General features: G+C 37.7%; 7 protein-coding genes across 19 annotated transcripts; 3 read left to right on the top strand and 4 right to left on the bottom strand.

Annotated features, from left to right (window-relative positions):
• Window positions 1-281: 281 nt before the first annotated feature.
• On the bottom strand, window positions 282-3,429 carry LOC105687583 (polyadenylate-binding protein 2-B). Of its 3 annotated transcripts, none has more exons than XM_020853255.2 (7): window positions 3,242-3,429; window positions 3,012-3,145; window positions 2,079-2,193; window positions 1,902-1,969; window positions 1,540-1,781; window positions 1,330-1,419; window positions 282-362 (listed from the first exon to the last, which is right to left on the bottom strand). In XM_020853255.2, the coding sequence occupies exons 2-7, from the start codon at window positions 3,141-3,143 to the stop codon at window positions 332-334; spliced, it is 678 nt and encodes a 225-aa protein (XP_020708914.1). In that variant the 5' UTR covers window positions 3,144-3,145; window positions 3,242-3,429; the 3' UTR covers window positions 282-331. The 3 variants fall into 3 exon arrangements, with proteins under 3 accessions (XP_020708914.1, XP_012258781.1, XP_012258782.1); XM_012403358.3 differs by having other exon boundaries at window positions 282-365; XM_012403359.3 differs by having other exon boundaries at window positions 282-356; window positions 3,242-3,428.
• Window positions 3,430-3,628: 199 nt separating this feature from the next.
• LOC105687509 lies at window positions 3,629-5,928 on the top strand. The gene is made up of 2 exons (XM_012403206.3): window positions 3,629-3,885; window positions 3,992-5,928. Exon 2 carries the CDS (start codon window positions 4,007-4,009, stop codon window positions 5,408-5,410), a length of 1,404 nt encoding a protein of 467 aa, XP_012258629.2. The 5' UTR covers window positions 3,629-3,885; window positions 3,992-4,006; the 3' UTR covers window positions 5,411-5,928.
• Window positions 5,929-6,228: 300 nt separating this feature from the next.
• Window positions 6,229-8,081, bottom strand: LOC105687510 (NSFL1 cofactor p47). 2 transcript variants are annotated; one of them, XM_012403207.3, is made up of 5 exons: window positions 7,819-8,081; window positions 7,220-7,643; window positions 6,858-7,146; window positions 6,549-6,755; window positions 6,229-6,461 (listed from the first exon to the last, which is right to left on the bottom strand). In XM_012403207.3, exons 1-5 carry the CDS (start codon window positions 7,918-7,920, stop codon window positions 6,329-6,331), a joined length of 1,155 nt encoding a protein of 384 aa, XP_012258630.1. In that variant the 5' UTR covers window positions 7,921-8,081; the 3' UTR covers window positions 6,229-6,328. The 2 variants fall into 2 exon arrangements, with proteins under 2 accessions (XP_012258630.1, XP_012258632.1); XM_012403209.3 differs by having other exon boundaries at window positions 6,858-7,143; window positions 7,819-8,080.
• A 143-nt stretch (window positions 8,082-8,224) lies between these two features.
• On the top strand, window positions 8,225-9,445 carry LOC105687514 (cytochrome c oxidase subunit 5A, mitochondrial). Its single transcript, XM_012403216.3, has 2 exons — window positions 8,225-8,579; window positions 9,060-9,445. The coding sequence occupies exons 1-2, from the start codon at window positions 8,372-8,374 to the stop codon at window positions 9,311-9,313; spliced, it is 462 nt and encodes a 153-aa protein (XP_012258639.1). The 5' UTR covers window positions 8,225-8,371; the 3' UTR covers window positions 9,314-9,445.
• A 182-nt stretch (window positions 9,446-9,627) lies between these two features.
• Window positions 9,628-19,551, bottom strand: LOC105687508 (DNA-binding protein P3A2). Of its 7 annotated transcripts, none has more exons than XM_012403200.3 (8): window positions 19,417-19,551; window positions 17,227-17,527; window positions 15,357-15,481; window positions 14,813-15,238; window positions 14,461-14,673; window positions 13,933-14,073; window positions 13,546-13,720; window positions 9,628-11,751 (listed from the first exon to the last, which is right to left on the bottom strand). In XM_012403200.3, the coding sequence occupies exons 2-8, from the start codon at window positions 17,411-17,413 to the stop codon at window positions 11,414-11,416; spliced, it is 1,605 nt and encodes a 534-aa protein (XP_012258623.1). In that variant the 5' UTR covers window positions 17,414-17,527; window positions 19,417-19,551; the 3' UTR covers window positions 9,628-11,413. The 7 variants fall into 7 exon arrangements, with proteins under 7 accessions (XP_012258623.1, XP_012258624.1, XP_012258628.1 ...); XM_012403201.3 differs by lacking the exon at window positions 19,417-19,551 and adding an exon at window positions 19,020-19,344 and having other exon boundaries at window positions 14,470-14,673; XM_012403205.3 differs by lacking the exon at window positions 19,417-19,551 and adding an exon at window positions 19,020-19,341 and having other exon boundaries at window positions 13,546-13,693; window positions 14,470-14,673.
• LOC105687513 (5-demethoxyubiquinone hydroxylase, mitochondrial) lies at window positions 18,955-21,927 on the top strand. Of its 3 annotated transcripts, none has more exons than XM_012403214.3 (3): window positions 18,955-19,110; window positions 21,005-21,169; window positions 21,277-21,927. In XM_012403214.3, the coding sequence occupies exons 2-3, from the start codon at window positions 21,016-21,018 to the stop codon at window positions 21,708-21,710; spliced, it is 588 nt and encodes a 195-aa protein (XP_012258637.2). In that variant the 5' UTR covers window positions 18,955-19,110; window positions 21,005-21,015; the 3' UTR covers window positions 21,711-21,927. The 3 variants fall into 3 exon arrangements, with proteins under 3 accessions (XP_012258637.2, XP_048509684.1, XP_012258636.2); XM_048653727.1 differs by having other exon boundaries at window positions 19,033-19,154; XM_012403213.4 differs by lacking the exon at window positions 18,955-19,110 and adding an exon at window positions 19,703-19,921.
• On the bottom strand, window positions 20,310-24,891 carry LOC105687512 (protein shifted). 2 transcript variants are annotated; one of them, XM_012403211.3, is made up of 7 exons: window positions 24,423-24,891; window positions 24,156-24,324; window positions 23,244-23,486; window positions 22,500-22,643; window positions 22,007-22,159; window positions 20,846-20,941; window positions 20,310-20,773 (listed from the first exon to the last, which is right to left on the bottom strand). In XM_012403211.3, exons 2-7 carry the CDS (start codon window positions 24,307-24,309, stop codon window positions 20,547-20,549), a joined length of 1,017 nt encoding a protein of 338 aa, XP_012258634.1. In that variant the 5' UTR covers window positions 24,310-24,324; window positions 24,423-24,891; the 3' UTR covers window positions 20,310-20,546. The 2 variants fall into 2 exon arrangements, with proteins under 2 accessions (XP_012258634.1, XP_012258633.1); XM_012403210.3 differs by having other exon boundaries at window positions 24,156-24,354; window positions 24,423-24,890.
• Between the last annotated feature and the right edge of the window lie 1,629 nt (window positions 24,892-26,520).

Genomic DNA, 26,520 nt, shown 5'->3' on the forward strand with positions numbered 1-26,520 from the left:
ATGCAAGAATATGAGGTCTTTCAAATGAAAACACTGAATGTTTCTTCACGTCCGCACCTGTGACTTTGTACAATGATCTCGTAAAGAGCAGATTGGTATTGAAATTTTAATGAAAATAACTTCCACTCAATCACCTTAATAATGCAAAACTGTAGAAGATTTTTTTCTTGATAATTTGTCAAAGTTCGTTCGTGAAGAAATTATTTTTTTTCGTTTAAATAACCCTACATTGCTATTAGTACAGAAAATTTAATGAGGAATCAATATTTCCAAATACTCACCCTGAATATGATTAGATGGCACCTCTCTTCATATCGATGGCCTACAACCGTCAGTAGGGCATATAGTATCCACGCCTGTAACTTCTGTGCCGTTAAAAAAAAGGAATAATAAAACTTCAATTATTTTGTGAATTTTTGTCTCTTTGTTCATTGGAAATCAAATTTTACGTTACGAAAAGCGGCGATATAAAAATTATAAGTGCATTCTAATTTACACATACTATGATATTACAACAGCTACTTGATGTGCGACGGTAGATTGCAAACATTACTTATCAACTTATTGGATTCACATTTGGTTGCGAATAAAGATTACTAGAGAACAATCAGGAATTAAAATGAGGGTTTATAATACATCGAACAAAGTGAGCAAAAATATAACAAAATCGAAGTTTTTGATTCACAAAAAATTTCAAGTCAATCGACTTTGATTTGGAGTGACAGGAAATTGAAGTTCCAATACAATAGTTTGGGTTTCAATCGAGTAATGACCAAATTAAAAATTGGAAATGTGTTCGAATGGCTACAGTGAAAGTCACGTGCTCCAAAGAAGATTATTATTACGCAACTATAAATGCTACAGAATTCCAACTTAGATTCATATAAGTTGTTGACTTCATTCATTTTCTACTTTTGATTAAAGCATGCTTCTAAATTCAACTAAAAATGATGGATTATTATTCTGCTATTTGCTAATGTTTGAGAATGCCACATTATATTTCATAACGATACAACATTCTAAAAACATACATGATATTCAACAAAACATCTGCAGCTTCGAAAAACAAACATAACAGAATAGTAAAGTGAAATGTTAGGTCCACAAACTGATTCGGTACCTTTTTTAGAGATTTTTAGAGCTTTTATTTGTAGATAAACGAGAACATTTTAATTTTCAAAGTATCTTTACTTGTTACAATTGGCGATCATCCACAATTTTCAACACATCGATCCTGGTGAAATTCGAATATCAAGTCAAACTGAATTCAATATAAAGGCAGCGAATTAATTTGCAGACAAATTACTATTGCTGATAACCAAAGTTTACCTGGGACGCCTTGCATATCGGCAGCCAAAATAAGCACTGCCACGACTGATTCTAGCAGCTCCTCTGAATCCACGAGCTCCTCTAGGACCCCTGGATCAAAAATTCAATAAATATCGGATTAAGAAATCAAATGCATAACATTGTATTTGTCTAATAATAAGGTAAAATACAACGTATGATCAATTTCTTTTTTCAAATAAGAGTGCTTACCTATTCGTAATCGACATGCCTGGTCTATTGGTTCTCTTAGGCATTACTTTAATTTGACGACCTCTGAACAAGGACTCATCCATGGCCATTGCTGTCTGCACGGAGTCTCGATCCCCAAATTCAATGTACGCAAAGCCCTTGGGATGCCCATCGAATTTATTGCACAAAATGGTTACTCTGTTGATACTACCACATCCATGGAAATGTTGTTCGAGTTCCTCCGCTGTTGCGCCATAATCAACCTTTTGTCGCAATCATCAAATCAGATAAGTATTTAGACAAGGTTTGGTAATGATAAGTTCATCCTTATAAATGAATATTCACAGATAATTGAATAGCAGTCACATAACCAGCATACTCACATTTCCAACATATATCGACCTGTTGTCTACTTCCATTTTCTCTTCCAAGGACATGTTCAGTGGACTAGCTGAAAATCAAAATAGATATCAGCATCGTAAAAGCCAAAACAGTGCCCATATTTCTGTAGAAACACAAGAGTGGTAAATGGTTTCAGCTCAATGTAAAACTTCACTCACTGATGCCTGGTGGACTACCCATGTTCATTTGCTTGTCAACCTCGGATTGCAATTGTTTCAATTTTTCTGCTTCCTCTTCCATTTCTCTGACACGTGCCTTAATTGCTTCTAATTCCTATATTAAATATAAATAATGCTGAATAGAAATTTTCAGTACTGTACTGTTTGCATGATCAATGTTTCATTATGGAACTAAATAAGTTGCCCCTGTTCGCTAATCGTAACACCATACAATTGCTAGCCATGAATTTAAAACAAAATAGTTTGTATATTCACACACTATTTTTTATTTCTAGTTTTTCTGACTGAAAGTGAATTGCTGCAACACGCTCTGCTGAGACATAAAATTTGCAATAACAGAAAAGACCTTCTTGCTCGATTAACAACTCATTTGGTAACACTTACCCTGATTCATGGATTTGCTGACAAGAATATGAAAATCAAGTTTCAGAAACATGAACAGTATTGTTCTAGGCAATAACAATGAAACATTACGAGTCGTGCGAAGTTGAGGATTTTTACACAATGCAGCATGAAAACACTGCTCTACAATACATGGGCTAAATTACTGCTGATGTTGGGGAAAAATTTTGACTATTATTTGCATCAGCTTGTTAAATAGCAAACGATAACAAAAAAGTTGGGACTATCGCTACGCATGTCTCATTATGTTCTCTGCAAATTTGGAATAGTTATCTGATGTTATAACATAGTAAAGATTATAACAAATCAGTTATCTTCAAACTGACCAACTTTTGACGACATAGTAAGCAAAGATATCGGATTTTTCATTTTTTAGAAGTCGCATTTTGAAGGTATTAACTCTAGTCAAAGAATAGGGATGGTTTTAACCCAACTCTGTCGATTACTAAGCTCTGATATACTGAGATAACATTGATTATAACTATCAAAAATTTATTGAAAGCAACTTACAGGGTCATCAACGTTAGCTTCGCCGCTGTTATGATCACCATCACCTCGCATTAGAGTATCGCCATCCTGACCGTTTTCTAAGCCATCGAGACCGTCGATTTGATCACCGGCTAATAAATCGGTTTCAGACATATCTAGGGATCGAAGAATTAATGGTGTTTTGTCAGCTAGAAGTAGGAGAGCGGCTAAACGCGGGAGTAAATTTTTCACGAGAATACTACGATGCTTACCTTATTCACTTCGATGCGGTTATAAGCAGAAATAAAGGAAAAAATGCGACAGCTTTTGCGCCCGGCGAACGACAATTATTTATTTATAATACAGGGTTCGGTGCGCGAACCTAATTCGCAACATCCAACTGGGCGAGAATTTTCGGTAGATTTAACTGTTCACGACGCCGCAGACCACGGGCAAACCTATTTCATTACGCGAAACGCGAAACTAAAGATCAATGAAACAGATACGTGTACAACTACAAGAGGCAAATCCAGCACACGCTAATTTTGTTACCGGCCGGCTGCATTCAACCGCAATTGTTCGGAGGCTCTCGCGTGGTGGAGTTAAATCTAAAGCCGAAGTACGACTGCGCTCTGTGAGGGGTCTCTGAAGACGTGTGATGGGTGATCCAGAAAACTTGCATAATAAACAAACAGCCGAAATTGAATTCGTGGGGTAGTTGGGTTGAGCTTTATCCCGTCAAAGCATTTAATTGATTTAACAAACGTCGTACTTGGTTTGTTACTGCACGAAGAATAGAGAATAGTTTCATTCGAACCCTTGGAACCACTTGAAATCATCTACTCACGTCTACCGTCTAAGATCACTACACTTAAGAGTCAACGAGCTCCAAAATTCGGAAACAAAATTGTATCAAGTAAGCTGTCAAATATATCTTGTTCTAACGTAAATATTTCTAAATCATTTTATAAAGAGCGGTTGGAGACCCTTGACAATGTTTGAATGTTTATTGATTCTTGCAGACCAGTTAGATTATTATGATAAAGGAAGTTTCAAACGCTGATATTATTCACCCAAAATATCACATTGGTCCCCACGACGTTGTCACTGTTATAACAAATCCTCGTGGCCCTGCTAGTATGAGGAAATATCACCGAGCTGCACTGATTATTGTAGCATTAGTGAGCGTTGTGTCGTTGCTGTTCTACAGACACGAATATAATAAGCTCCGTTACGTCCTCGAGGTTTTGAACTTCTTTGGTAAGCCTGGAATAAAAGACATTAACTCAAACTATCATGGAGTTGAGAATTTTGGTTCAGGAAAACTAGATCTTCGACTTGGCTCACCTCTACCTTCTTGGCAGAGATTAAAAGATGATTTGTTTGCCTACTCAGCTCATCATGTAAGAGATACTGAAATTAGAGTTATTGCCTTTGGTAGAACCAACCATGATCTGAAATTGAACTGTGAGGTGTTCTTTGAAAACCGACAACCTATTAAAGGCAATTATAGATATTTAAAAATTGGAAAATCATCAAAGCTCATCGACAGTGAGAATTTTGTATACATAGGCTATCAACTTTTTTGTGAATATTCAGATAATCATACACCTGAAGGTGTGTCTTTCTTCAGTGCAGAACAGAACACACATAACGGTAGCTCAATCATGAATGTGAAAATTTCACCTAAAAGCCTAGCTACCAACGAATTAGTTGTATGTGTTGCACCACCTTTGAACAAAGCACTTTCTCGTGTAGACATGATTAGTTTTTTGAACTTCCACCACATGATCGGCATAAATCATTTTGTAGTTTATGATAATGGCATTCCAAGTACGTTCACAGAAGCTGTAGAAGATATCGTTATCAGCCGAAGGCTGAATTTGACTTTTACTATTATACCATGGAATTTTCCATTTAGCGGATTCAACCAAGAATTTGTAAAAGAAATTGCAGAGATTGACTGTCTTTATCGTACATACAACAAAGGAGAATATAGTGTAACTTTGTACTGGGAGGAATATATAATTTTGAAACTTCATCACACGTTATCAGAGCTATTGACAGACTTTGAGAAAAGTGAGCCCTCCGAACGGTACCAAGTAGAAACGTCAGTATTCTGCACACAACAAAATAATGACATGACGATTATAGAGACAGCACCAATTGCTATTCGAAACACACGTAAGGCAGCTTTGAGTAGCGATGCAAGCCGGCAAATCTATATTAATAAGCCACATAAATGTTTAAATCTAAACAGTGTCAAGTCTAGGAAAGCTAGCACAGACTTAGTTACTATTAATCTGTATCGATACTGTTCAGAGCTTGAAAATAAACTAGGCAATACACACGACAATTCAATTTCAAGATTTGCTCAGGAAATGATCCATGCACCAATTTACTTGCAATTTATTAACAGACAAACTCTGTTGAACGAATGATCCCTATATTCGGAGTTTTCTAGTATTGTACATATTCAAGGTAAAAAAGGGTCTCTTGTGATTTACAATTTCTTACCAGGACCATGATTTGTTAAATGCCCGAAGTATGCAATGAATTCATGTAAATATAAGTATACGCAGCCTTCATTTCTAAGTTCTTAAACTGACACTGATATTTCGTCTTGTTTACATAAGTTAACTCACTTTGCAATCACAAAAACTACTGTGATAAACATATTCGTATTTTGATGAACAGTGAATTTTTATACCTTTGTGAATTTTTCAACCAGTATTGCTAATATCATAGTTCACTATTAGTTGAGATTATTTCAACTTGTATGTTCTGCGCTAGCCTATCTAATGTAATTTTTTTGTATTTAAACTTGAGCATCCTGGTTAATGATAACTGTACTGTTTCAAAAAAACTTTTTCTAACAATAAGTATAACGATTATTTTATATTCATAATTTCTCCCGTTGTACTGGTGACTATTTTATCATTAAATGGATCTACTTGTAGATGTTAATTTCATTACTCGAATCCTTAAATTGCTTCAAGTATTTACCGAATCAGCGTTAACTTTGATTAACAATTAATTTTTTGTTATAACTGATTTGTATTTCTTGCACATATCTCAACTGTACAACCATGTACAACTAATAGTATATTCAGATAAATTTCAATGAAATATTTTGTTTAACAAAGATTTTTCCTCAAGTGAAGGAATCAGACTGTAGAATTTATACTGCTCAATAAGAATTACCTATATGAATGATATTTGTGAGACTATTTGAAATAGAAATACTTGAAAAAAGAAGTTTGATTTGGAAATCATCATAAGTATATTCGTTGGTACATAGAAATTACAGTTACACAAGCTTTACCAAATTCGAGTGTATTACTCTTCAGAACCATTCTCTACTTCAGTCGTTGCATTATGGCAGAATTTTTTAATCCAGCCTCTTCAATAGTTTTACTATCCTCTGTCAATTCCTTACTTGGATATGAAGTCAACAGGCTAAAGCTCTGAGCTGCATACTGAGGTCTCATGCTGATAAAAAAAATCAGGAAAATTCTAGAAACTAGCCGCACACCAAAACATTCGAGTTCAGATTGATTGTTGAATAAAAAAGGATACGTTGAGATATATTGTCTGACATCAGCAACAGTGTGTGTGAGATTAAATTGAGCTCTGACACTACCACCATCAGCCAGTCGAATTTGGATTGTGGTCACTGGTAGAGCAGAGTCTACATTCAATTCGCTCCTAGCTCGCGACTCGTTTGCAGCTTGATCTGTGGCACTGACTGTGGGAACAGTAATGCCTACAGTCGCTGGTGAAGGGCTGAAAACAAGACAATATTCTCAACACTGGTCAGTCTTGACTTAATGACACGTCAAGTGATAAAGCGATTCAGATTCTGACTCAACAAGAATGGTTAACCACCTTCCTAGCATGTGTCCCTTCCCTGTAAAGGCCTTTACTTTGACCTTGGGAGGTACAAATTCTTCATGACGATGATCTTCCATGTCCAGCCTTACCTCGGCACCTTGTACCTCTTGACGTATTTCCATTGGGACCTCCCCCCGTTTGATAGCAGCCAAGAATTCCCTATTTCCTGCATCATTGTAAGGTCGAATATTTCCATCATTTAGAGTAAATCCTTCTCGCCATAACTTCAAAGTTATCAGCCCAGTATTGCTGCCTTGCTGAGTCGAAGGTGATGGAGTTACTACTGAACATTTGCATTGAATTAGTCTTCTCATGGAATGTTAAAAAAAACCTGATATCTTGAGAAATGTATATACCTTCAGTGTCACTACTCGTTTGCCCTAATTTATATCCAGTTCCACCAAAAGTGCTTGGTCGTTGTTGCGAGCCGGCCCTAGGTTCTAAGGAAACTCCTTGTTCTTGACAAGATTTAAACATGTCACCAATAATATCGTTTTTTTTCCCTGGACCCAGCACTTGTTGACCACTATGCTCAGAACCTCCGGCATAGAAAGCCTGTCCTTCTTCCTCTTCCGAACTGCTATCTCTGTTTTGCAGGTCAGCAATAGTTCCAAATTTGGCCTTTGGTTTTGTTCGAAGATGAGATGGCTTAATTTCCGTTGGAGTAGGCTCTTTGGGACGAGGTGGATCCTCTGTTTCATCGTCTGGACCAATGTCTTCAACGGACTCATTAACCAAATCTGAAGGTTCATCAGTCTCGTAGAAACTAGCCAGTGCAACCTTGAACCATATTTGAAAAACAAATCAACTATAGCTCAGTCAATTCTCAGCTGAGGACATAGTTCGTGAATTTTTATGATTCGAAGAACTACATCAGAAAAATTCTGACTAGATTCGACATTAATCCTTGTCACCCCAAGACTAAAGAGATTTCGAAAGAAAAATGCTGTCTCACTTCGAGCTGCCAAGCGGACGAGTCTAGGTAAAATTGTGCCCTCTCAGCATCAGAGCCGGTCACATCGCGAAACTGCGAAATCAACTCTTCTCGATCTGCCATCTCTCTTGTGTTCCAGCTGGTCCTAACCCACGAATATTCACGATAATATTTTTCAAAAACTGTCCTTACAATATTATTCCAGATTTCCGCAACGATAATTCACATCGAAGTACCACAGTACCTATCTAATTCACGCTTGAATTTTACTGTCATTCATTCTGTTCTAGTACAATGTACTGCTGCGGTATCGAACACTCGAGCAAAATGAGTATCGCATATATCAGTAGTATCGCAGCAAATAAACATTTTAATCGACAGTTCAACCGATTCAGGTCGATTGTCGAGGAGGTTTTCCGGTCGAGTTAAATCGTTTTCCACACCCCCTAGATTTACGCAACAGACTTCATAGTGCCTGTGGTAGTGCTGGCCCTCCATTTCGTGGTCTAGGGCTCGCAAGATTTGAGAAGTGCGTGTTCGCTTGATTGAAAAAAGGTTTTGTTTCCAGTGAAATATGTTGCGTCTTGTAGCCGGGCGCGTTGGTTCAGTGTTGAGGAGTTCAGCAGCTCCTCGAGCAGCGGTTGTTGGACTTCCAAACACACGGGCCTCTCATGATGGGCCAACTGAATCAGACGAAGTTTTCGATGCCAGATACGAGGCCTTTTTCAATCGGCCCGACATCGATCACTGGGAAATTCGCAAGGCGATGAATGATCTTGCTGGTAATATTTTCAGCTATTTCATATGGATCGTCATCATCATCATCATCATCATTACTTGAGACTATGTTGTGTAACTGATCGTTGGACACGGGAGCTTTATGATCTTACGTACAGACCCATGATCTGTTGTCCTCTAATTTGGATTGTACTGCTTGGAATGATGATAACGTTAAAAAAATGTTAGTTATTTTCAGTTCCTAATTTGGATCAAGACACATTGAACCATTAGGAGCAGTATGAGTTCTTCAGCTGCATGAAAAAATTAAGAATATAGGGAATACTCATTGAGTGTAGAACTGGTTCAATTGCAATTGGAAAAGTTCTGATAAAAAATTTTAGGTTCACTATTCAGTTTTAGAGCATTTTTTCTAAAATTGAGGGCAGCCAATTTCTAGAGTTGCTACTCTGGCAGCTTTCCAGAGTCAGCTCAGTTACTAGATGACTTTAAATGGACTGATTTCAAAAGCACTATTCTTTCAGGTATGGATCTTGTACCTGAGCCAAAGATCATCATCGCTGCATTGAAAGCGTGTCGTCGACTGAACGACTACTCCTTAGCAGTAAGATACATTGAATCAGTCAAGGAAAAATGTGGTCCCCATGTGAAGGTGATTTATCCGTATATAATTGAACAAATAAAGCCAACTCTAGAAGAGTTGGGCATCGATACACCTGAAGAATTGGGATACGACAAGCCAGAATTGGCACTGGAATCTGTATATGACATCCACTAACTACGAATAAGTCATTGCTAGTCCTAATGCATAGAAATTTCCAACTGATGCTTCAGAAGTTGAAATAAAAAAATTTTCATAATGAAAAAATGTACAGTATGAAACATATGCAATAAATCACCATTCAAACTAGTTGATCGTACTATTTTTGATTTTTTTGTATAGATAACCCAGATCACACAAACATTATCCAGTTCAATGACTGGAATATTAGACATGTCACTCTGATGAAATGACTAGAAAAATAGGATAGTAATTTTGATGTGTTGATGAATATCGATTAGGATTTATAATAGAACGAGATGAGACGTGAGTCACTATGTTTAAATTTTTAATATTACTTATGTGTTGTAGTGGCTTAGATTTTAATTAGGTTCATAACGACTTGATTTACTTTTTAGGTGAAAAGTAAATAAAGCAAAGATACAACACAACGACGACATATTTACAGATCACGTTACATCATACACGGCATTAATGCATATACATCTATAACTCTACTTGGTAAATCTATCTGTAAAACGTTGATATAGATTTTGTTTCTTCAAATGACAACCATCTTATTTAACTAAGTCTTTCATGAATTTTGTATAACAAATGAAATATAAGCCATATGGTACTTAGATATAAAATATCTTTTAGATATTTTAACATACAGTAATAATAATAAAGTAAATACAATAATAATGAATTTTTCGTGGCCATGTTTTGAAAATAGTTCACAATGAATTTTAATAATTGTTACTCTCTGTCCTATCGACCATTATCGTATTACTTATAACGTAAAACTACACTTTTCTTTTAATATTATTATATAAAAAACATTTCATTTTTCTTTAGTTTTTTTTGTTATTTTTTTTTTTTTGGTATCGGTACACCGGACACGTGTGCGTTTTCATAATATATGATTTCACCGTTTTATTATATTCAAGTTGTTTGGTTTCGTTTGCTACTATTTTTTTTTCTTTCGTCATAATTTTCTTACATTAAAAAATCAGGTATTAGAATAAAGCGTCAGAAGACGATAAAACGAGCAAACTTTTTTTCTTCCGGGTCATACGTTTGTACAATTGACTAATTCACATCTAACTACATCAGTATACTAATATAAGACTCACTCTGTGTTAACACTATCAACACGTTTTCAAGATATAATGTTTAAAAAGTATTTACCCGCTTATAACTGTGTACCGTTACACACCCAACGATTCAATTTTCTGTCGCTACAGGAGTATTTTTCTTTTACACTTAAGTATATTTACATGGCACGTTACAAGTAGACAGATCGATGATCAGTTATGTTGAACATATTCTTGTATGAATCAGAAGTTGATGAAGTTGAAAATGCGTGCAATTTTCATTAATGCACCCGCAATCAATTATCAGTCAATTGTAAAAAGGTGTGTAATTCCACTACATTTAGTGCGTTGTATTGGTTCTTTGTAAGGCGATAAGTGACAATTTCATTTGATAGTTTATTACATAAATTACAACGAATTCCTATCAAAGAAAAACAGAATAGAAAATCAAACGGAGAGAAGACAGAAACATAGAGAAGAGCTTACACCACAAGTGTAAACTCAACTTAGAGTTTCATTGAAATGAAAGATGTTCTCTGAAAACTTACTCGCTTTTTTCTTTGTCAGATAATGAAGTCTAATTAATAATAAATACTGAATTAAGCCAAAATATATCTTTGTATGGCGAGTTTATCAAAAAATGTATCTCGGTGTTGGAATACAGACATTTTTTCTTACACCGAATAAAAACCAATTATATTCTGTTTCTTGCAGCCCATAAAAAATGGTGTATTTATAGTTTGTAAAGTGAAAAGCTAATGTGTGGAAAATAATTTAAAGAGTTATTTGGATGGATTGGAAATCGGTAATCCGTAAAAGCACTTAACTTATCACTTGCCAGAACTATTCAACTTTGTGTAACGAAACAAGTTCCCCTGTAGTTCGGTTCACTATCACCACAGCATGAAAAATTCAGAATGTACAACACTGGCTGCTTCGACAAGAGATTTAATAACCAAAAACGTTCGTAATTCAGAATTATTATCACTTGTCACGTGCCTTACGACATGATCTTGGGAATTTATTCCGGACTAGAAGCGGCTTGTTGCTGTTGCTGCTGGCTATCTTCGTCCTTAATTACCTCAGCCTGCATGGCCTTAGTGAGAGCGTTGGCGTCCTTAAGCGAAATCACTTGGAGAACCTGGTGTTCACCAGCTGCATTGATCATCGTCATTGGATGACCCTGGATGGTGACGGCTTCGATACTGGTCTCGCCATTTCCAGGCTCTACCTTAGGTACCTGGACCATTGGCGTAACGACCTGCATGGTGCCGTCACTCTGGATGTTTGCCACCATTGTCTGGTACATGCTAGCTGAGACTGGTACAGTGATTACTCCAGAAACGGAGACCGGATAGCCTGAAACACCGATATGAACCGTGCTGTGTTCTGCGGTCTACCTGTATGCCCGTATCAGACACTCTTCTGTGTAGTAAACTGGAGAAGTTCTGGATAGTTTCAGACCCTCAATCGCATGTACAAATACTGAAGATATATGAAAATCAATTATGCCTCACGTTCCAAATAAAATCAAACTTAGAGTTCAATCGTTTTCAGATGAAATCACATATTTACGCTTGGATTACTCATCTTATTAAAAGTATATTTTGATAAAAAAATTCAATCATGACCTCCAGTTCACGACACAGTTTGATGCTCTCGTCTGATTCATGTAACACACGTTTGTAACGCATGACCATACTAGATGATGTAAATATAGATAATTTGAATAAAACTAAATAAAATACCATTACATAATGTTTAAGTGAATATAAAGGAAATAGCGAGTAACATACCCAATAGCTTGAAATTGAAACAATTATTGAAATTCAAATAATAATAAGGATAAACTGAAGCGTCACTTAGACGTATATGCTAGTTTAGTTATTGTTGACTTATTTTATTGAAACGTTTATATAAACTGTGCCCGCTGATGTATATAACGTAAAGAAAAAAAATTACCATACAAAACTGCTTAAGAAACAAAATAAAAACATCGAGGCAGTCTTCGGACAGTGATCGCTCGCACAGGTATTCTTACCAATGTCTATGAAGAAATGATAATCCGCTTTCATGTAGATATTCTAATTATAACGATCATAACAATAATAAGAATAATAGCAATGATAAAGTTACTCATGCATTTTCAAAACAGAACACGCAGTACGGGTAATTATTAGTTTAAGCGATTCAATAATGCAGCGAAGACTACACCGAAATATCTCAACGAACAATAAAGTCAAAGTAGTGAAACATCAATAAAACATTACTATATATACAGTAGGTTTATTTTTGTGTTCTTAACTAAGATCAATAGTTATTACTCTTTAGATAATAATAATATTAATAATGATATAAAACGAAGTTAGAAATTCATTACTATTCAAACTATTTCTGGGAGTTTGTGATAAATATTAATTTGCTTCTTGAATTTCCTCTAATATCAGGAATTTACGTTGTTTGAATTTTCAAATGTTGACGTTGAATTTGTGGCTAAACGTGATTGTTTGTTCATTATATGTACAGGGAGAACAATTACTACAATTGCATGTTTGTACATTTCGCATATCGTGATAATCCGAAAATCCTTTTTTTGCCGCTGTGTCTTGCTCATTCTTTTTCTCTCTTTGAGTACAACTTTCAAATTGAGAAATTACGTGCGCGTAAAATTTAATGAAATTTAAAGAGAAAGAGAAAAAAAATTAATTGGAGAAAATCAGTTATAAAAGAACGAAAAGCCACCTCGAACTGTCTTTATATATGTACACTCAAGCACATATTCATGTAAACAGGTATGTATGTCCTTTGGTAGCAAGTGCTAAGATTTATTAGTTTTTATTCGGAGTCTTCCAAATAAAATAAAACAAACCCTGTTCCTCCTTTGCTACACGCACAATTGCCACCAGTTCTCAACTTCACACGGCTCTGGTCTACCTACATACTCAACTATTTTTATCTAGGTAGATTCGAAAATTATATCAAATGTATGAAATGGAGAGCCGCCGTATTGATAGGTATCAACATCAATTTTGCGTGGAGGTACAGAAACCACGTGCTACAGGAATATCAAACATTCGTTGGCCAGCTAATCGAGTCATTGCCCGAGTAGCTCCTGGCCTGGGACGGTGCAGAGCCTATAGAAAATTGTTTTACCGTGTCCATCTTCTCCTGTCAGGATAATCTGGCCATCTTGCCCCAACGTGGCCTCTGTGACACTGTTTAGATCAACAGAAACACTGCCTCCCTCTCCACCACCCGTTACTTCTGCTAACGTTTGTACCTCACCTTGACTCGTATGAATCTGGAAAGAATGAAGAGTTTCATCAAACTAAACGAAAGAAAGTTGAATCGAAATCTGCTGGTGTTTCTGTTTGCTTGGGTTTATTGTCAATAGGCTTTGCCTAAGCAAAGAGCACCTTGCGCTTGGAATTCATCCTTCTTTGGTTATTTACGTTCTACAAGGTTGATAACTTATGCTAATATAACAAGAACATTTCATGTGGTACCTCTCAGTTGTTGAGCACACAACTTATCACTTACCGTAGCAACCCCTTGAACTTGGGCCGTAGTTCCATCGGGTAGCGTAATTATTGGGTTGCTGGGATCAACTTGGATTATTGAAACTGTCCCATCAGGATTTGTTATAGTTTGCAATACTGCTGTTGGATATTGCGCTGTCATCTGAAAGGTGAAAAAAAAAGACAAGAAGTCCCGGTAAGCGAGTGACGAATTTGATTGTGTATGAAATGGTAACTGTTGAGCACAAACTTTTCCAGAGTTGTTATCTAGTTATAAAAATGTTCATTAATGAAAACAACCTTGAAACATGGGAAACCAGAAAACTGTCCATCGAAACATTTTCGACGGGAAAATGCTTGCACCAGTGATATAAGATATGTGATACTGTCTTGGAAATTATGATTTTAAACATTAGAAGGCGAGGATGAAGCTCGGAACGCGCGAGATCATAATACCGGACTCACCTTGGATTAAACATGAAAAGAGGGGAGAGGATTTGAGGATGTGTGAGAATACTCTATAAGAAGAAAAAGTGGCTTTAACGCGTACAATCCCCACCGTCTGTTGTTGTTGTTGACCCGACTGACTGCCCTGGCCTTGATTCGAAGAATGTGACTGATGTGAGGAAGAATGCGGTGTCTGTTGCTGGATTAAGACTGTCGTCTTATCATCCTCTTCGCTAAATGCAGGCAACAGGTCCTCTCGTGCATGAAACTTGTAGCAATTTATCACAATCTGTCTCAAAGCATGCGTCCAAGAGATCTGCAATAATTAAAGGAGTGAAATGGTTTATCAAATGGACTATCAACAATCTAAAAACAAATTAATATCATTCAACTTTGCTTATTGATAGAATTTTGTGAAGTAATTTCAATGAGCAGAAGTCGACTCCCAAACAAACCTTCTGTTTGTCGTCTTCCGATCGTGCGTCCATTCGCACGTTGGCCCATGGTAATTCCTTGGGCCACCAAGGTGGGCGAGTACTCTCACGACCCCATCCAGGCTTTCCTCTGCCAGTAGAGTACTTTAGCATCAAAGGTATGAAAGCCCTGAGTTGTGCCTGGGTCATTTTCTCAACGGGTGTAGGAATACCATCTATTATCAGTGGTGGCAGCTCATAAAGGGACGGGTCATCTTGTACAGGTGGTGGGGCTTGTTGAGCCAAAGCACTCTCCAACTCCTCCATTATCATACTCCGTAAGTTTTTCACAACATCTTCCAATGGTTTTGCTCCGAACACCTTGTAGCTGCTATTGGGCTTACCCGGTGTTGCTACAAGGACAACGGCCTGTTGGCCAACGCGTGTTGCAAATTCATCAATCGTTTGCTGTTGGCAATAAAAACGAACAGTTCTAAAGAATGATAACAAATTACTGAGATATGTTTTCATATTTTTACGACCCATAGAAAAATATACTTTTCAGCAACATCGACGCATTACTTACTCTGAGTTTTCTCAAGAGCCTATTCTGCTGCCGTTTTCGAATACTGGGATTAGTTTCGAAACTGTGAGGACGTTTCCGCTTTTTGGCGGAAACAATGGCAGCGGCTGCAGCAACCCCGACAGGCCCTAGGTGCACTCATTATCAGATACTGTTCAACTTTTTGGACGTGACGAAAAAGCTATGCCAGTGAGATATTTCCATTTCTTTGTCGAATTAAACAAGCCAATGATGTATTTTATTTCAGAACAGATACTCAATTTTTAAATTTTTAATAATTTATGTCAGTAGAGAAGACGCACAAAAAAATGATGGTGGTAGATGTTATCAACCAATTTCCCAGGGGCATATCATAAGTTGTATTACAATATTGCACTGGCATAGTGAATGATGGTACAATACAAAATACTCATGTGTATTTGGTATCACACAGGCAAGTCAGAACCAACATTTAAACGACACGGACGTGCATTTGACACAAAAATACAGCCTATTTGTGAAAAAGAGCAGCAGTAATGATGACAGCAAAAACAAACAAAAGTATTATGGAACTGATACTGGGATTTACTGGTGATGCTGCTCGAGTGCGACTATTACATCCGATTAGAAAAAATCATTACATAGTTAAATATAATGCAGATTATTATCGGACGGGTAAAGAGACGTTATTCACATAAAATGCTTTGTAAATATAATGAGAGTAAAAATTATTTAAACATCATTATAATATATCCTGCATTGCCAACTCTTGATACCTGGGCTCTGTCTCATTTTTTTCTAATTAATGTTTTTTGGTTGTCAAATGAACCTATGCCTGGAAAAAATTCTAAAAATTTTTAAGTTCCATCACTAGGAAAATCAGTGCATATTTTAAAGAAATTGAAAAACGAGCTGAAATAATATTTAAAATTCTATATAGAATGATAAATTATGATAAAGGAATGAACCAATATTAATAGAACAAAAAATAGTAACATGATGACAAATAGTATAGGTTTCCCAGATTCTATAATAGCAAGCATCAAAGTATAGCAGCATACAAATGCAAAATAATAAATAAATGCACTCAGCAGTAGTAAATTCATAGTAATGGAATAGAATTTTTATTTTTAGATAAATCTACCACGCCAAAAAATATCAAAACGGTATTATTTCCATTTATATGAAGTACTTTTGTATCGTTTCTTGAAATGTGTCAGTGAAAATCGTAATATATTCAAGAACGTTCTGAAGTATTTTTCACCTTTGAATAATGGAAACTGGAATTGAAATATCACCGAAAAAGTGTACGCGAATGAGCAAATTTCAATCTATAGATGTACAATGTGTTAATATGATAGTAAATAATAATTACCAATTTGATTGTACTTCTTTCCAACACCTATTATTTAGACAAGGTGTCTCTGGTCAGAGTAATAAATGATGCGCAAATCAAATGTCAATGGAAATTCTAAATCATAGTGAAACCGAGAAACAGCAAAGTTGAATGCGCTCCATGAATTAGTTACAGAAGACAATTGCCTATTTGAAAGATATTCATCTATTGACGATGAAAAGACTGCATGTCCTAAGCCTTAAGCTTTGTAAACAACAGCACAAATACAGTATTCAATAGGCGACTATTATTGCAACAATTCCAAAAGTAATAGTAGAGAAACAAATGTATGAGGTAGATAACGAATCAATGGTATCTGAAACCCTGAAGATTATCGACAGCAGACGTCTGAAGTAAATAATCGTGCTACATAGTTTTTTACTCTGACCTAGAAGATGCACCCTGAGCCAATCAAACTTGACGAGTAAATGAAACAGTGATTAGAAGTTTATACTGCAGGTAACTCAGAAGGTGAAAAAGCAAAAAAATGGAAATCACCATTAGCGTGTTTGTTTTGCCAACCTGCTGCGGCGAGCTGTGCGGTAACTTCGTCATCCATTGCAGACGAGAGAAGATCCCCTTCCTCATAAGTTTCCGACCCACTGGTCGGCTCGTCATCGTCGTCATCTGAAAGCCGGTCCATTCGGTCCAGGGCTCCAGATTCTGCACTGGGCAGCGATACCATCCTTGAATAATTGATCACAGCTGGTTCGTACAGTCCCGATTATTGCAATTCCCTGTTATGTATGTACTGGACTTTTTCTGTGACCTTCCTTCTACATCACCGTTGCTTGTCTTGCTATAAAAGGTATCAGCTGTCATTGCAATGCTCAGAGGACTCCTTAAATTTAGAAGTAGCTGCATTTTCCTGTAGCATTAGCATCACTGAGTATCTAGATGATTGTGGAGCATGTGAAGGAAATGAGACATGTCGACAAGACATTGTTGTTTTGGTATCATATAAATAGTGCAAGGGATTTATAATCCAAGAAAAAATCTGGGAATTTCGGTTGAACTAATTCAAGAGCCATTTCAAGAATATTCAATAGAAAAAGGTTTCTACTGCATTACTGAAGAAATACTAAAGAAATAAAAATATGCATAACCATAATTATCTTCACGGTTTGCATCATATACATGACAATAATTATTTGGACAAAGCCTATAACATGGACTGGCTAAGTACAGCATCCCCCTATAGTAAACCAGTGGTAATAGTAGCAGCGGCAGCAGTAAGAACAGCAGTAGCACGTAAGGTAGGGTGTTCTGCATGGTTGTGGGAGAGTGGGCAAGGGGATGGAGAGTGAAAAGGGAGGCAAAACAGAGAGGGGGTGGCCGAAAGAAATCAATACGGCAATCTAGGGGGACAGAGAAAGGACTACACCCACTATGCCCTAATTCCAATGCCAAACTTACTTTTCCAAACACATTATGAATCATCAATTCATCATCGACATAAATTATTGCAGTCAGGAGTAATTAATGTTATAACTGAAAACAGGGAATAATGGTTCTTCCTTAATGGACAGCAAAAGCTTCCTATTTGTGGAATATAAACAATCATTAGGATCCTCTTTGTCGTTGCAGTTGGAACTTTGAACGTGATTACGAATTGAAAAAGCAGAGTCTGTTACAAGAGAATTGAGTTGATAAGAATGTGGGGATAGAAATTTAGAGAATGCCATAATCCATTGAAGAGAAAACTTGGAGAACATTAGGAAAGTCCTGCAGGATTTCAGGTTGGCCTATGGTACGAGATACAGTGGATAGAGTTTTTGTCGCAACAAAGGTGATATCGAGAATTCTGAACAGGCATTCAGACAACTCGGAGACAAGTATGTATGTGACCACAGACTTGGCAAACAACAGGAAGGAGGGAGATTACTAATTTTTGGTTAAGGATCAAATCAAATATTCGCGTTTTCCTGAATCAAACTATGAGGAGAATATTAAACAGCTTGAGGGAGGTAAATGCTGAGGACAGAAGGGTTTGTTTACGGATCGAGGAGGCAGCAAAAGAATAACCGCGGATTTTCAGACAACTCTATGGTAGCTCGCCGGGGCAACGCGTGGAAGTGGGTATCGTGAATTCTGAATTCTGATATATGCGTAGAATTCATTCGGCGTCGTCGTGCTTGTCGTGGTCGTAATCGTGGTGATAGTAGAGTTTAAGGGGGCAAAATGCGCAGGGCAACGTAAAAGAGAGCCTGGATAGTCAAAGCCACAGCTCATGTCCGAACTCCGGAGAACGATGGAGCAAGCCCAGTTAAAATCGCGAGTTGCGTACGCACCTTTAAGCCTGCGTCTGCGGGAGGACCGCCGTCGACCGTCCTATGGCCATCTCACAGTTGTTACCGAGGAACTAATTTCACCAGGATAAAGGTACCTACGATAGCTTTCACCAAATGTATCACTAATTTCGCCAGGTAAATATGACAATATCACGTCCCGTCACACGCACCATGGCATTTGCCAGGCGTATCGATCGCCTACGCGGCCCTGTGCCTCGGACGGCCCTCCATAACAAACACGATACGGTAGCCATTTTGGGCGAGCCTGCGCGTTGCATGTATAGCAGACGATGCGAAATTCCCTTTATTTTACAACAATAAGAGCGCGAAATCGGTCTAAAACCCTTTGAGGGTTGATTAAATATTATTTAAACATCTTTTGTTCAATAAAACTCACCGATTTCCTTAGTAAATTTCCCAAAATAGACCAGCGACCATGGAAACACGAACACCATATACATATATACAAGCCTGTAATAATCTGATTGGGCAATCGAGGGTAGATGTCATGGCGGTCTCTATTGTCAGTTTCTTATTGGTCGCCGTAGTCCGCGCCTCGCATCGGACGCCCTTCATGCCTTCTAGCTACAGAGCCGAGAAATACGAGGGAAGCTGATTCCTTCATGCCTGTAACGAATACATGTCCTCGAGCCCGTAGCTACCGCTGCTGTTTTCATGAGAATTTTCACAGCCAGCGCTAAAAATCTGTCTTTGGTTAAGACCTTTGTGCCTGATTGTGACGGTCGATATTCGCCCACGTCTTGTTGGATGCACGTGACTCCAATTAGAAATTAAATAACGTCATTATCGGGTTTATATAACCTTAAAATATAACTATCACTCACGGTTTTGATCTGCGACGGCGTTTCATTAACATCTCCAATTTTATTCCACGTAAAAAGGTAATTCTGTAACATATGATCTTAATCTGGGTTTTACTATTCGTTAATGTGAGTTCAAAAAGCTCTCAAAATTTATCTACAATACTAAATTTAAACATCTCTTGACAAACAGGTAAACAACACATTTGTACCGCCGTGCTAATATCTTGCACACAGACTAACTAATTGTTTTCTTTGTTCTTCGATCCTGCTAAATCATTTACTGATTGTTATACAAAATGTCTTTTGATCCTCAGAAAATAGTCACTCAAGATTGATCTATTTCTTTCATCAAGCAATAGATAACTTTTGTCCAATTATAAAATTGGATTTTGAACATCTGATTGATATGTTATTAAGAGCCTCAAAGCAAACGTTGCTCTCTGAACTTGCATTGCGAGTAAGCCTGTTAAAAGGAAAAAGAACCTTTATTACTTGTTTTATACAATCGCTATAATAATATATCTTATAACAAACGAAAAAAACAATAATAGCAATAAGAACAACAACAATCGTTATTATTATAATATTGGTGTAAAGTAGCTTTACATATCACATCTCTGGTGGGGACAGCACAAAATACATACATATATAAATATATCTATATATATATATATTGCAAGATTAGCGATTAAAAACAGATCACTTAGGCCCACGGTTTATTTTTGTTGCACAATTTTCCAAACCAACCAGGTTCACAGTGGCAGGTATTGTCCAGTTGACACGTGCCATTGCGGCAGGGTCGACTACACGCTGATCTCTGTGGGGATCTCCTTCCAATTTCACAATGATCACCTTTGAATCCTTGCGGGCAACGGCACACATTATTTCCTTTGCACTTTCCCCCGTTCAAACAAGGAATGACACATTTGGCTATAGTAGGAGAAATGATTACATGTGAAACAGAAGCTTTTTTATAAACCAGAAGACCTTGTTAATACGTACAAAATTCACAGTGTAGGCCAAAATATCCCTTTGGACACTCACAGGTGTCCTTTTGCACACATTTGCCTCCATTCAAGCATTTCTCCGAGCAGATACCTAGACAAAATTAAGAAATGTTAAAATTTTTATTTTGATTTTATTAAAATTTGTGTACAATAGTCTCTAGCGCGATGCTACGGCTCCCAGGGTCTCGCTTGGTAAGCACCGCTTCAGCTGCAACATCCAGTACTAAGGCTGCAAAAATCTTGGATTCTCTCATCAGAGTGGATCATGCCGGTGAACTTGGAGCTGATAGAATATATGCTGGTCAATTTGCTGTTTTAGGTTTGCATCTATTTTCAGCAATATTAGCATTAATGCAGAATTTATGTGAAACAACTCGTAAACTACTCTTAATTATTCATCTCACTAACACCAACTGAAATTTGCAGGAAAGACCTCTGTCGGACCCACAATACAGCACATGTGGGATCAGGAGAAGGTTCATCGAACAAAGTTTGAGGAACTAATAAAGAAACATCGTGTCCGACCTACAGCTCTGATTCCATTGTGGAATATTGCCGGATTTCTTTTGGGTGCCGGTACAGCCATGATGGGACCAAAAGCGGCTATGGCTTGTACTGTAGCGGTGGAAACTGTAATTGTTGAGCACTACAATGAGCAGCTTAGAGCCTTAATGGAAACCAACAAGGGAGATGTGAACAAGGAACTTATGGAGACAATACGGAAATTCCGTGACGAGGAACAGGAACATCATGACACAGGGATTGACTATGGTGCAGAACAAGCGCCGTTTTATCAAGCTTTGACCAACGTCATCAAAGCTGGATGTAAAACCGCCATATCGATATCGAAAGTAATTTAAATGAACTACTTCCGTAGTTTGAATTAAAATTCTATCGTTTCTTCGTTTGGCCAAAGAATAACTGAATTATTGCATCTATAAGTACGATTTTTCTCAGCAATCCCTAGTTCAGTTTTAGCGTGTTATTTTACCATCGAACAACTGTAAATAATTTGTCCCTATAAAACAATTTAATATACTGTAAATTTTTTTGTAAATAAAAACTCGTATTCTTCTATACTTGTTGATCACTCAGAAGCTTCGCTCGCTAATCTTAATTTTCAGACTTACGCAAAAAATTAGATAATTTCTATTACCTCCTTCGCAATAAGGTCCTTGGAACCCTGGGGGACAAGAGCAAACTCCTGGTGCCGTACAATTTCCACCATTCATACAGTTCGGATAGCACAGCGCTTTTTTGCAGTGTGGTGGTCCCAAGTATCCGTCTGGACACGGTCCGGGATTCGATTCTGAAATTGTTATATTTGCACTTATACACTCATCCTTTATAGGGGAAAAAAGTGTATACAGATAGTCTTTGACACTGCATGAGTAACCACGGATATGTTGATGAGATAAGAAATATTGAAATCATTGGACGTCAAATATACGTCATACGCGCTCTACATACGTATATGAAACCGTAATAAGCATTCAGTAAACACGGCCCATACAAGTCCTATTTGAAATTTATTTTGCCCGCATCGCTCGCAAGATATAATCCAAATAAAAAAATAGAAAAATAAATGAAGTTGCAGGTTGAATAAGACACAGTTGTGAAAAGAGCTACGAATGCGAAGTAATACTTACCACGTACAGCGCATTCCTTTCGTAGGCTGAAACGTAAAGGGGTTCCATTCAAAGGAAGGCCCTTCCGCGTCTCGATTATCAACCCAATTTTGAACTGAGCTACACCCGAACTATTTCCCGAACATGGCAGGAGAATGCTAAATTCTGAAAATGTTTATTTGTGACGCAGAGATATAAATATGATAGTAAATAATAAATGGTGCAGGTGCATTTGATGATTCAGTATAAAGTTATAATGAATTATTCTTATAGTACGGATTTTTCTTATCAATACTCCCGAAGGTCGAAACAAATATCTAACTGTAGTGTATAAATAAATTTAATTTAGTAAATATTTACCAACTAGAACGCAAAATCAGTTACGATAGGCCAGTTATACAGTATAGCAATCGCTGTATGCATGGGGACTGTCTGGTATGACTACAATAAGAGCACAGTTATCACAGAACGTATAATAGTATGGCGAGTTAGGATATATCGCTGTGTTAAGTGTGAATGAATATTTGTATATGTGCGATAATTTTCATTTATTAATCGCGCCATTATCTGTGGTCACTCTGTATACATTTATATACTGCGTCGATATACGTGCTTCAATCGAATTATTCGAGTCAACGAACCAATCGTGGTATATCAATGTGAATTATATACTTCATAATATATATAATATAAGCATAATTCAATTAATTTAATTTTGAAATGTAGGTGAAAGATAACTTGATTACTGAATATTATTATTCTCACCCTTGGGTCTCTTGGGGACTCTTCCCCGCTGTTTTATAGTGATGGAGGGTGTTTTGAGTATGGACTCATCGAATGACTTGAGCCGATAAAAGTTGTAGTAATACCTTTTCACCCCAGATTTCCATGTAAAGTTCACGTACGATACCTCACTCGGTATTATCGGCAATTTACTTTCAAACTCCGGGTCAAGGAGGTACGACAACACCGTCCCTTCCGTAATCGCATATATCTCCATTTCCATGCCTATAAAAATATTAAAAAGGAAGTAGGCAGTGAATATCATTACGTATTCAAGTGTGTGCGCAAACATTTCTCAATTACACGTACGCTTCTTAAATATTGAATCATGTACGCGAGGATCATATACCTGCGCGCGTAGAACGTACGTGTAACTGAACACCTCTCATACCCACGCGTCGAAGTCTCCAAAAATATTGATTCGGACTAGCGCGTTCGGTACACCTATGCTAGAGTTCGTAAGAAGTATATACTCCTTTACCCATGTGGGTATATATTATGATATGGGTTTTTTATCTGAAGTTTCTTTGCAAGTACCAATTACTGAAGAAAAGAAGAACATAAAATTACATGCTCAAGATTGCTTTACGCGGTTGAGAGAAAAAAGAACCTGAGTATATATCTTGCACAATACTGTTTATACATTACTGTTTGTATATTACAAATACAAGGTAAAAAGTAAATGCAACGTGCAGCACTTAAAGCTTGGCGAGGTTGTCCACTAAAACGATGGTTTTATTTGTATGCGTATAACAATAATCAGGCATATTTCTACGGTGAAAAAAAAAAAAAAAAAAATGGCATGATGTGTATGAAGACTCGTTCAATTTGCCCCCCTCAGGTTTTCCACAAAAATTGATAACGTTCTATACAGAAATTCTGGACAATACGTACCACTGAACATTTTCACCTGTTGTTGATCGATCCACAGAGATATGTCGCCGTCCGGCCGGTGACGGGCCCTTCGCGCGTCGACCCGACCCCCGAGAGGCAAACGTAGTGCCGATGCCAGGGCAGCTACTGCTGCCAGGGCTACGGCCCGCTGCATCACGTTCGGCTCGTCCTGCACGCGGTGCCGGATGCAGAAATTGATCTGAGATTTACTTATATATTTATTTATTCAACGTAGTGTAGTTTTTCTCTTATGGGTAATGATATTACCCTTTTTTTTATGAGTATGTATAGTTGTAGTTAGTGGTCCTGTGTACTGTGGATATGAATTTTGCTGTAAGTCTCCACAATCCGAATAGTCAAAATACGAGTGTTGTTTATGTTAACGCGAACAGGCTATTTGGTCCAGGCCCACAGCCTGCGGGAGGACAGGAGTCACGGAACTAACAACGCCTGTCTTTATCTCCGATCGAACCACTCGCGTTGCCCGCCTCTGCTATACTAACGAATAACCGGACGCCTCTTCTCCTATACACGTTCTTTTCGTAGTCTCTCGATCCTCTCCTCTCTTCACTTCTCTTCTCTTCTCTTTTCCTCTGAACACAGTCTGTTTTTCTTCCTTTCCCCTTATTCTCTCTCTCTCAAACCGTCTGGCCGTCTGGGCAGGTCGCTGGGGTGCCCGTCTGACTCTTGTGCCAAGAGATTCTTGCTGGTGCATCGGAGTGCTGCAATATTATAGTCCAACGTCAAGTGCAAAGTCGCTTTTCGCATAAGGAGAATCATCTGAGAACTGAAATATATCGAAATTCGTATCACTATTCTACGGAACTGATTATAAATCCTGTGGACTAGTTTTACGTCGGTAGCATACCGATTTCGTCTATACTTTTTTTCTATCATTGGATTATAACTGATAAAGGGTTCGCACTTACTCGATGTATAAAAATCAAAAAAACTGAATCGAGATTCTGAGTTTCGAATCTAGACTCTGCAGCGTATACTCATTTCACAAGACTACAATTATGTACATGCTGCCGTACGAAATCTATTCTTGATATCTATTTCTATACCAGAATATACATACAATCTTTCGTTTATCTTAACGGTTACTGACGCCAACTTTTTTTATTGATAGATTTGGTTGTAGCAGCGCGTGTAGAGTTCTATCTATACACATATATAATCTGATAAAATTTTGTATTAAACGAAATAATATCAGAATTTACCGCACACTGTAAATTTCCATCGGGGTGCAGACTGGAAACGTCGACTTTTTTCCATCCAACGTGCCCTGCGGCTATTACACGGGTTGATTCGATCGTATATATACGTAGAATTAATCAGAAGTACATACGTGCGCTAGTTAATAACGCACCTGTTTAGGGAGCGTTGATAGAACTGTTATAGCCGAAGACTCAGGGGCGACGAGTCCTTATCTGACATCTCGGTCATTATATGGCTATATTGGTCGTTTCGTTCGAACGGATGTTAGGCCTCTGATGCCTTGTGCAACAGGTTTAAGAGGGCACTCGATGAATAGCTTTTATTCGGATAATGGGCTCCATTGTGAAGACCTTCGGGCGGTGACCCAACAAATGGTCCATTGTTCCCTCTCTCTTTCTCTCATTTTTTCTACCAGCTCGTCCAGTGGTTGACCGTTGCAACTACTTTTCTCTTTTCTTCAGTTTTACGCCCTTCTCCCTTTAAGTACCTGACAAACGATCGTTTTATATTGTCTCGCTAACGGCTAGAATGCGGTGCACCGCAATACCATAATCGACCATTGGCTAAAATACAAATAAAAATATGCAATGATTAGAAATTTGTTAATTTCAAAGTCAATTCTATTCGGAATTCAATTAATACCTGATCACACTTTTTCTATAATATCTGTTAACGTGATTTCTCGACTCACTGTTATAAACTCTCAAAGTTTATTCGCCAATACCATCAGCGGCAACGTCGGCAACAGCTAGAACGCCGAACGGGTCCTGATCAGGAGTAAAAACCCGTCCACGTTATAATTATACGTCATCGAACTTTATATCTCTTCTCTTTTCGATCCATCACCGTCACCGGAGGCGAAGGACTGGTGCAGTTACAAGAACGAGGCCTCTTGAGTCCCCATAGGATCGCATGTCAGTCTGTCTCTGAATTTCTCCTTTGTTTTTTCTTTTTTCTTATCCTTTTTTACGACCAAATACTCCCACCACGAGGAACTTACAAGTGCCACCGTCTCTGCATTTGTTCTTGACATAGACGCGTGCAGACGGCCGAGACACAGGCCACAGTATCACCAACAGACAGCGTGGGATCACATTTGCTTCATGCGGCAGGCTGAGTGGCGGCTGCAAAGATTGTCTCAGAA

The sequence above is a fragment of the Athalia rosae genome, chromosome 4, assembly GCF_917208135.1.
Source record: "Athalia rosae chromosome 4, iyAthRosa1.1, whole genome shotgun sequence".
Classification (NCBI taxonomy): Eukaryota; Metazoa; Arthropoda; class Insecta; order Hymenoptera; family Athaliidae; genus Athalia; species Athalia rosae.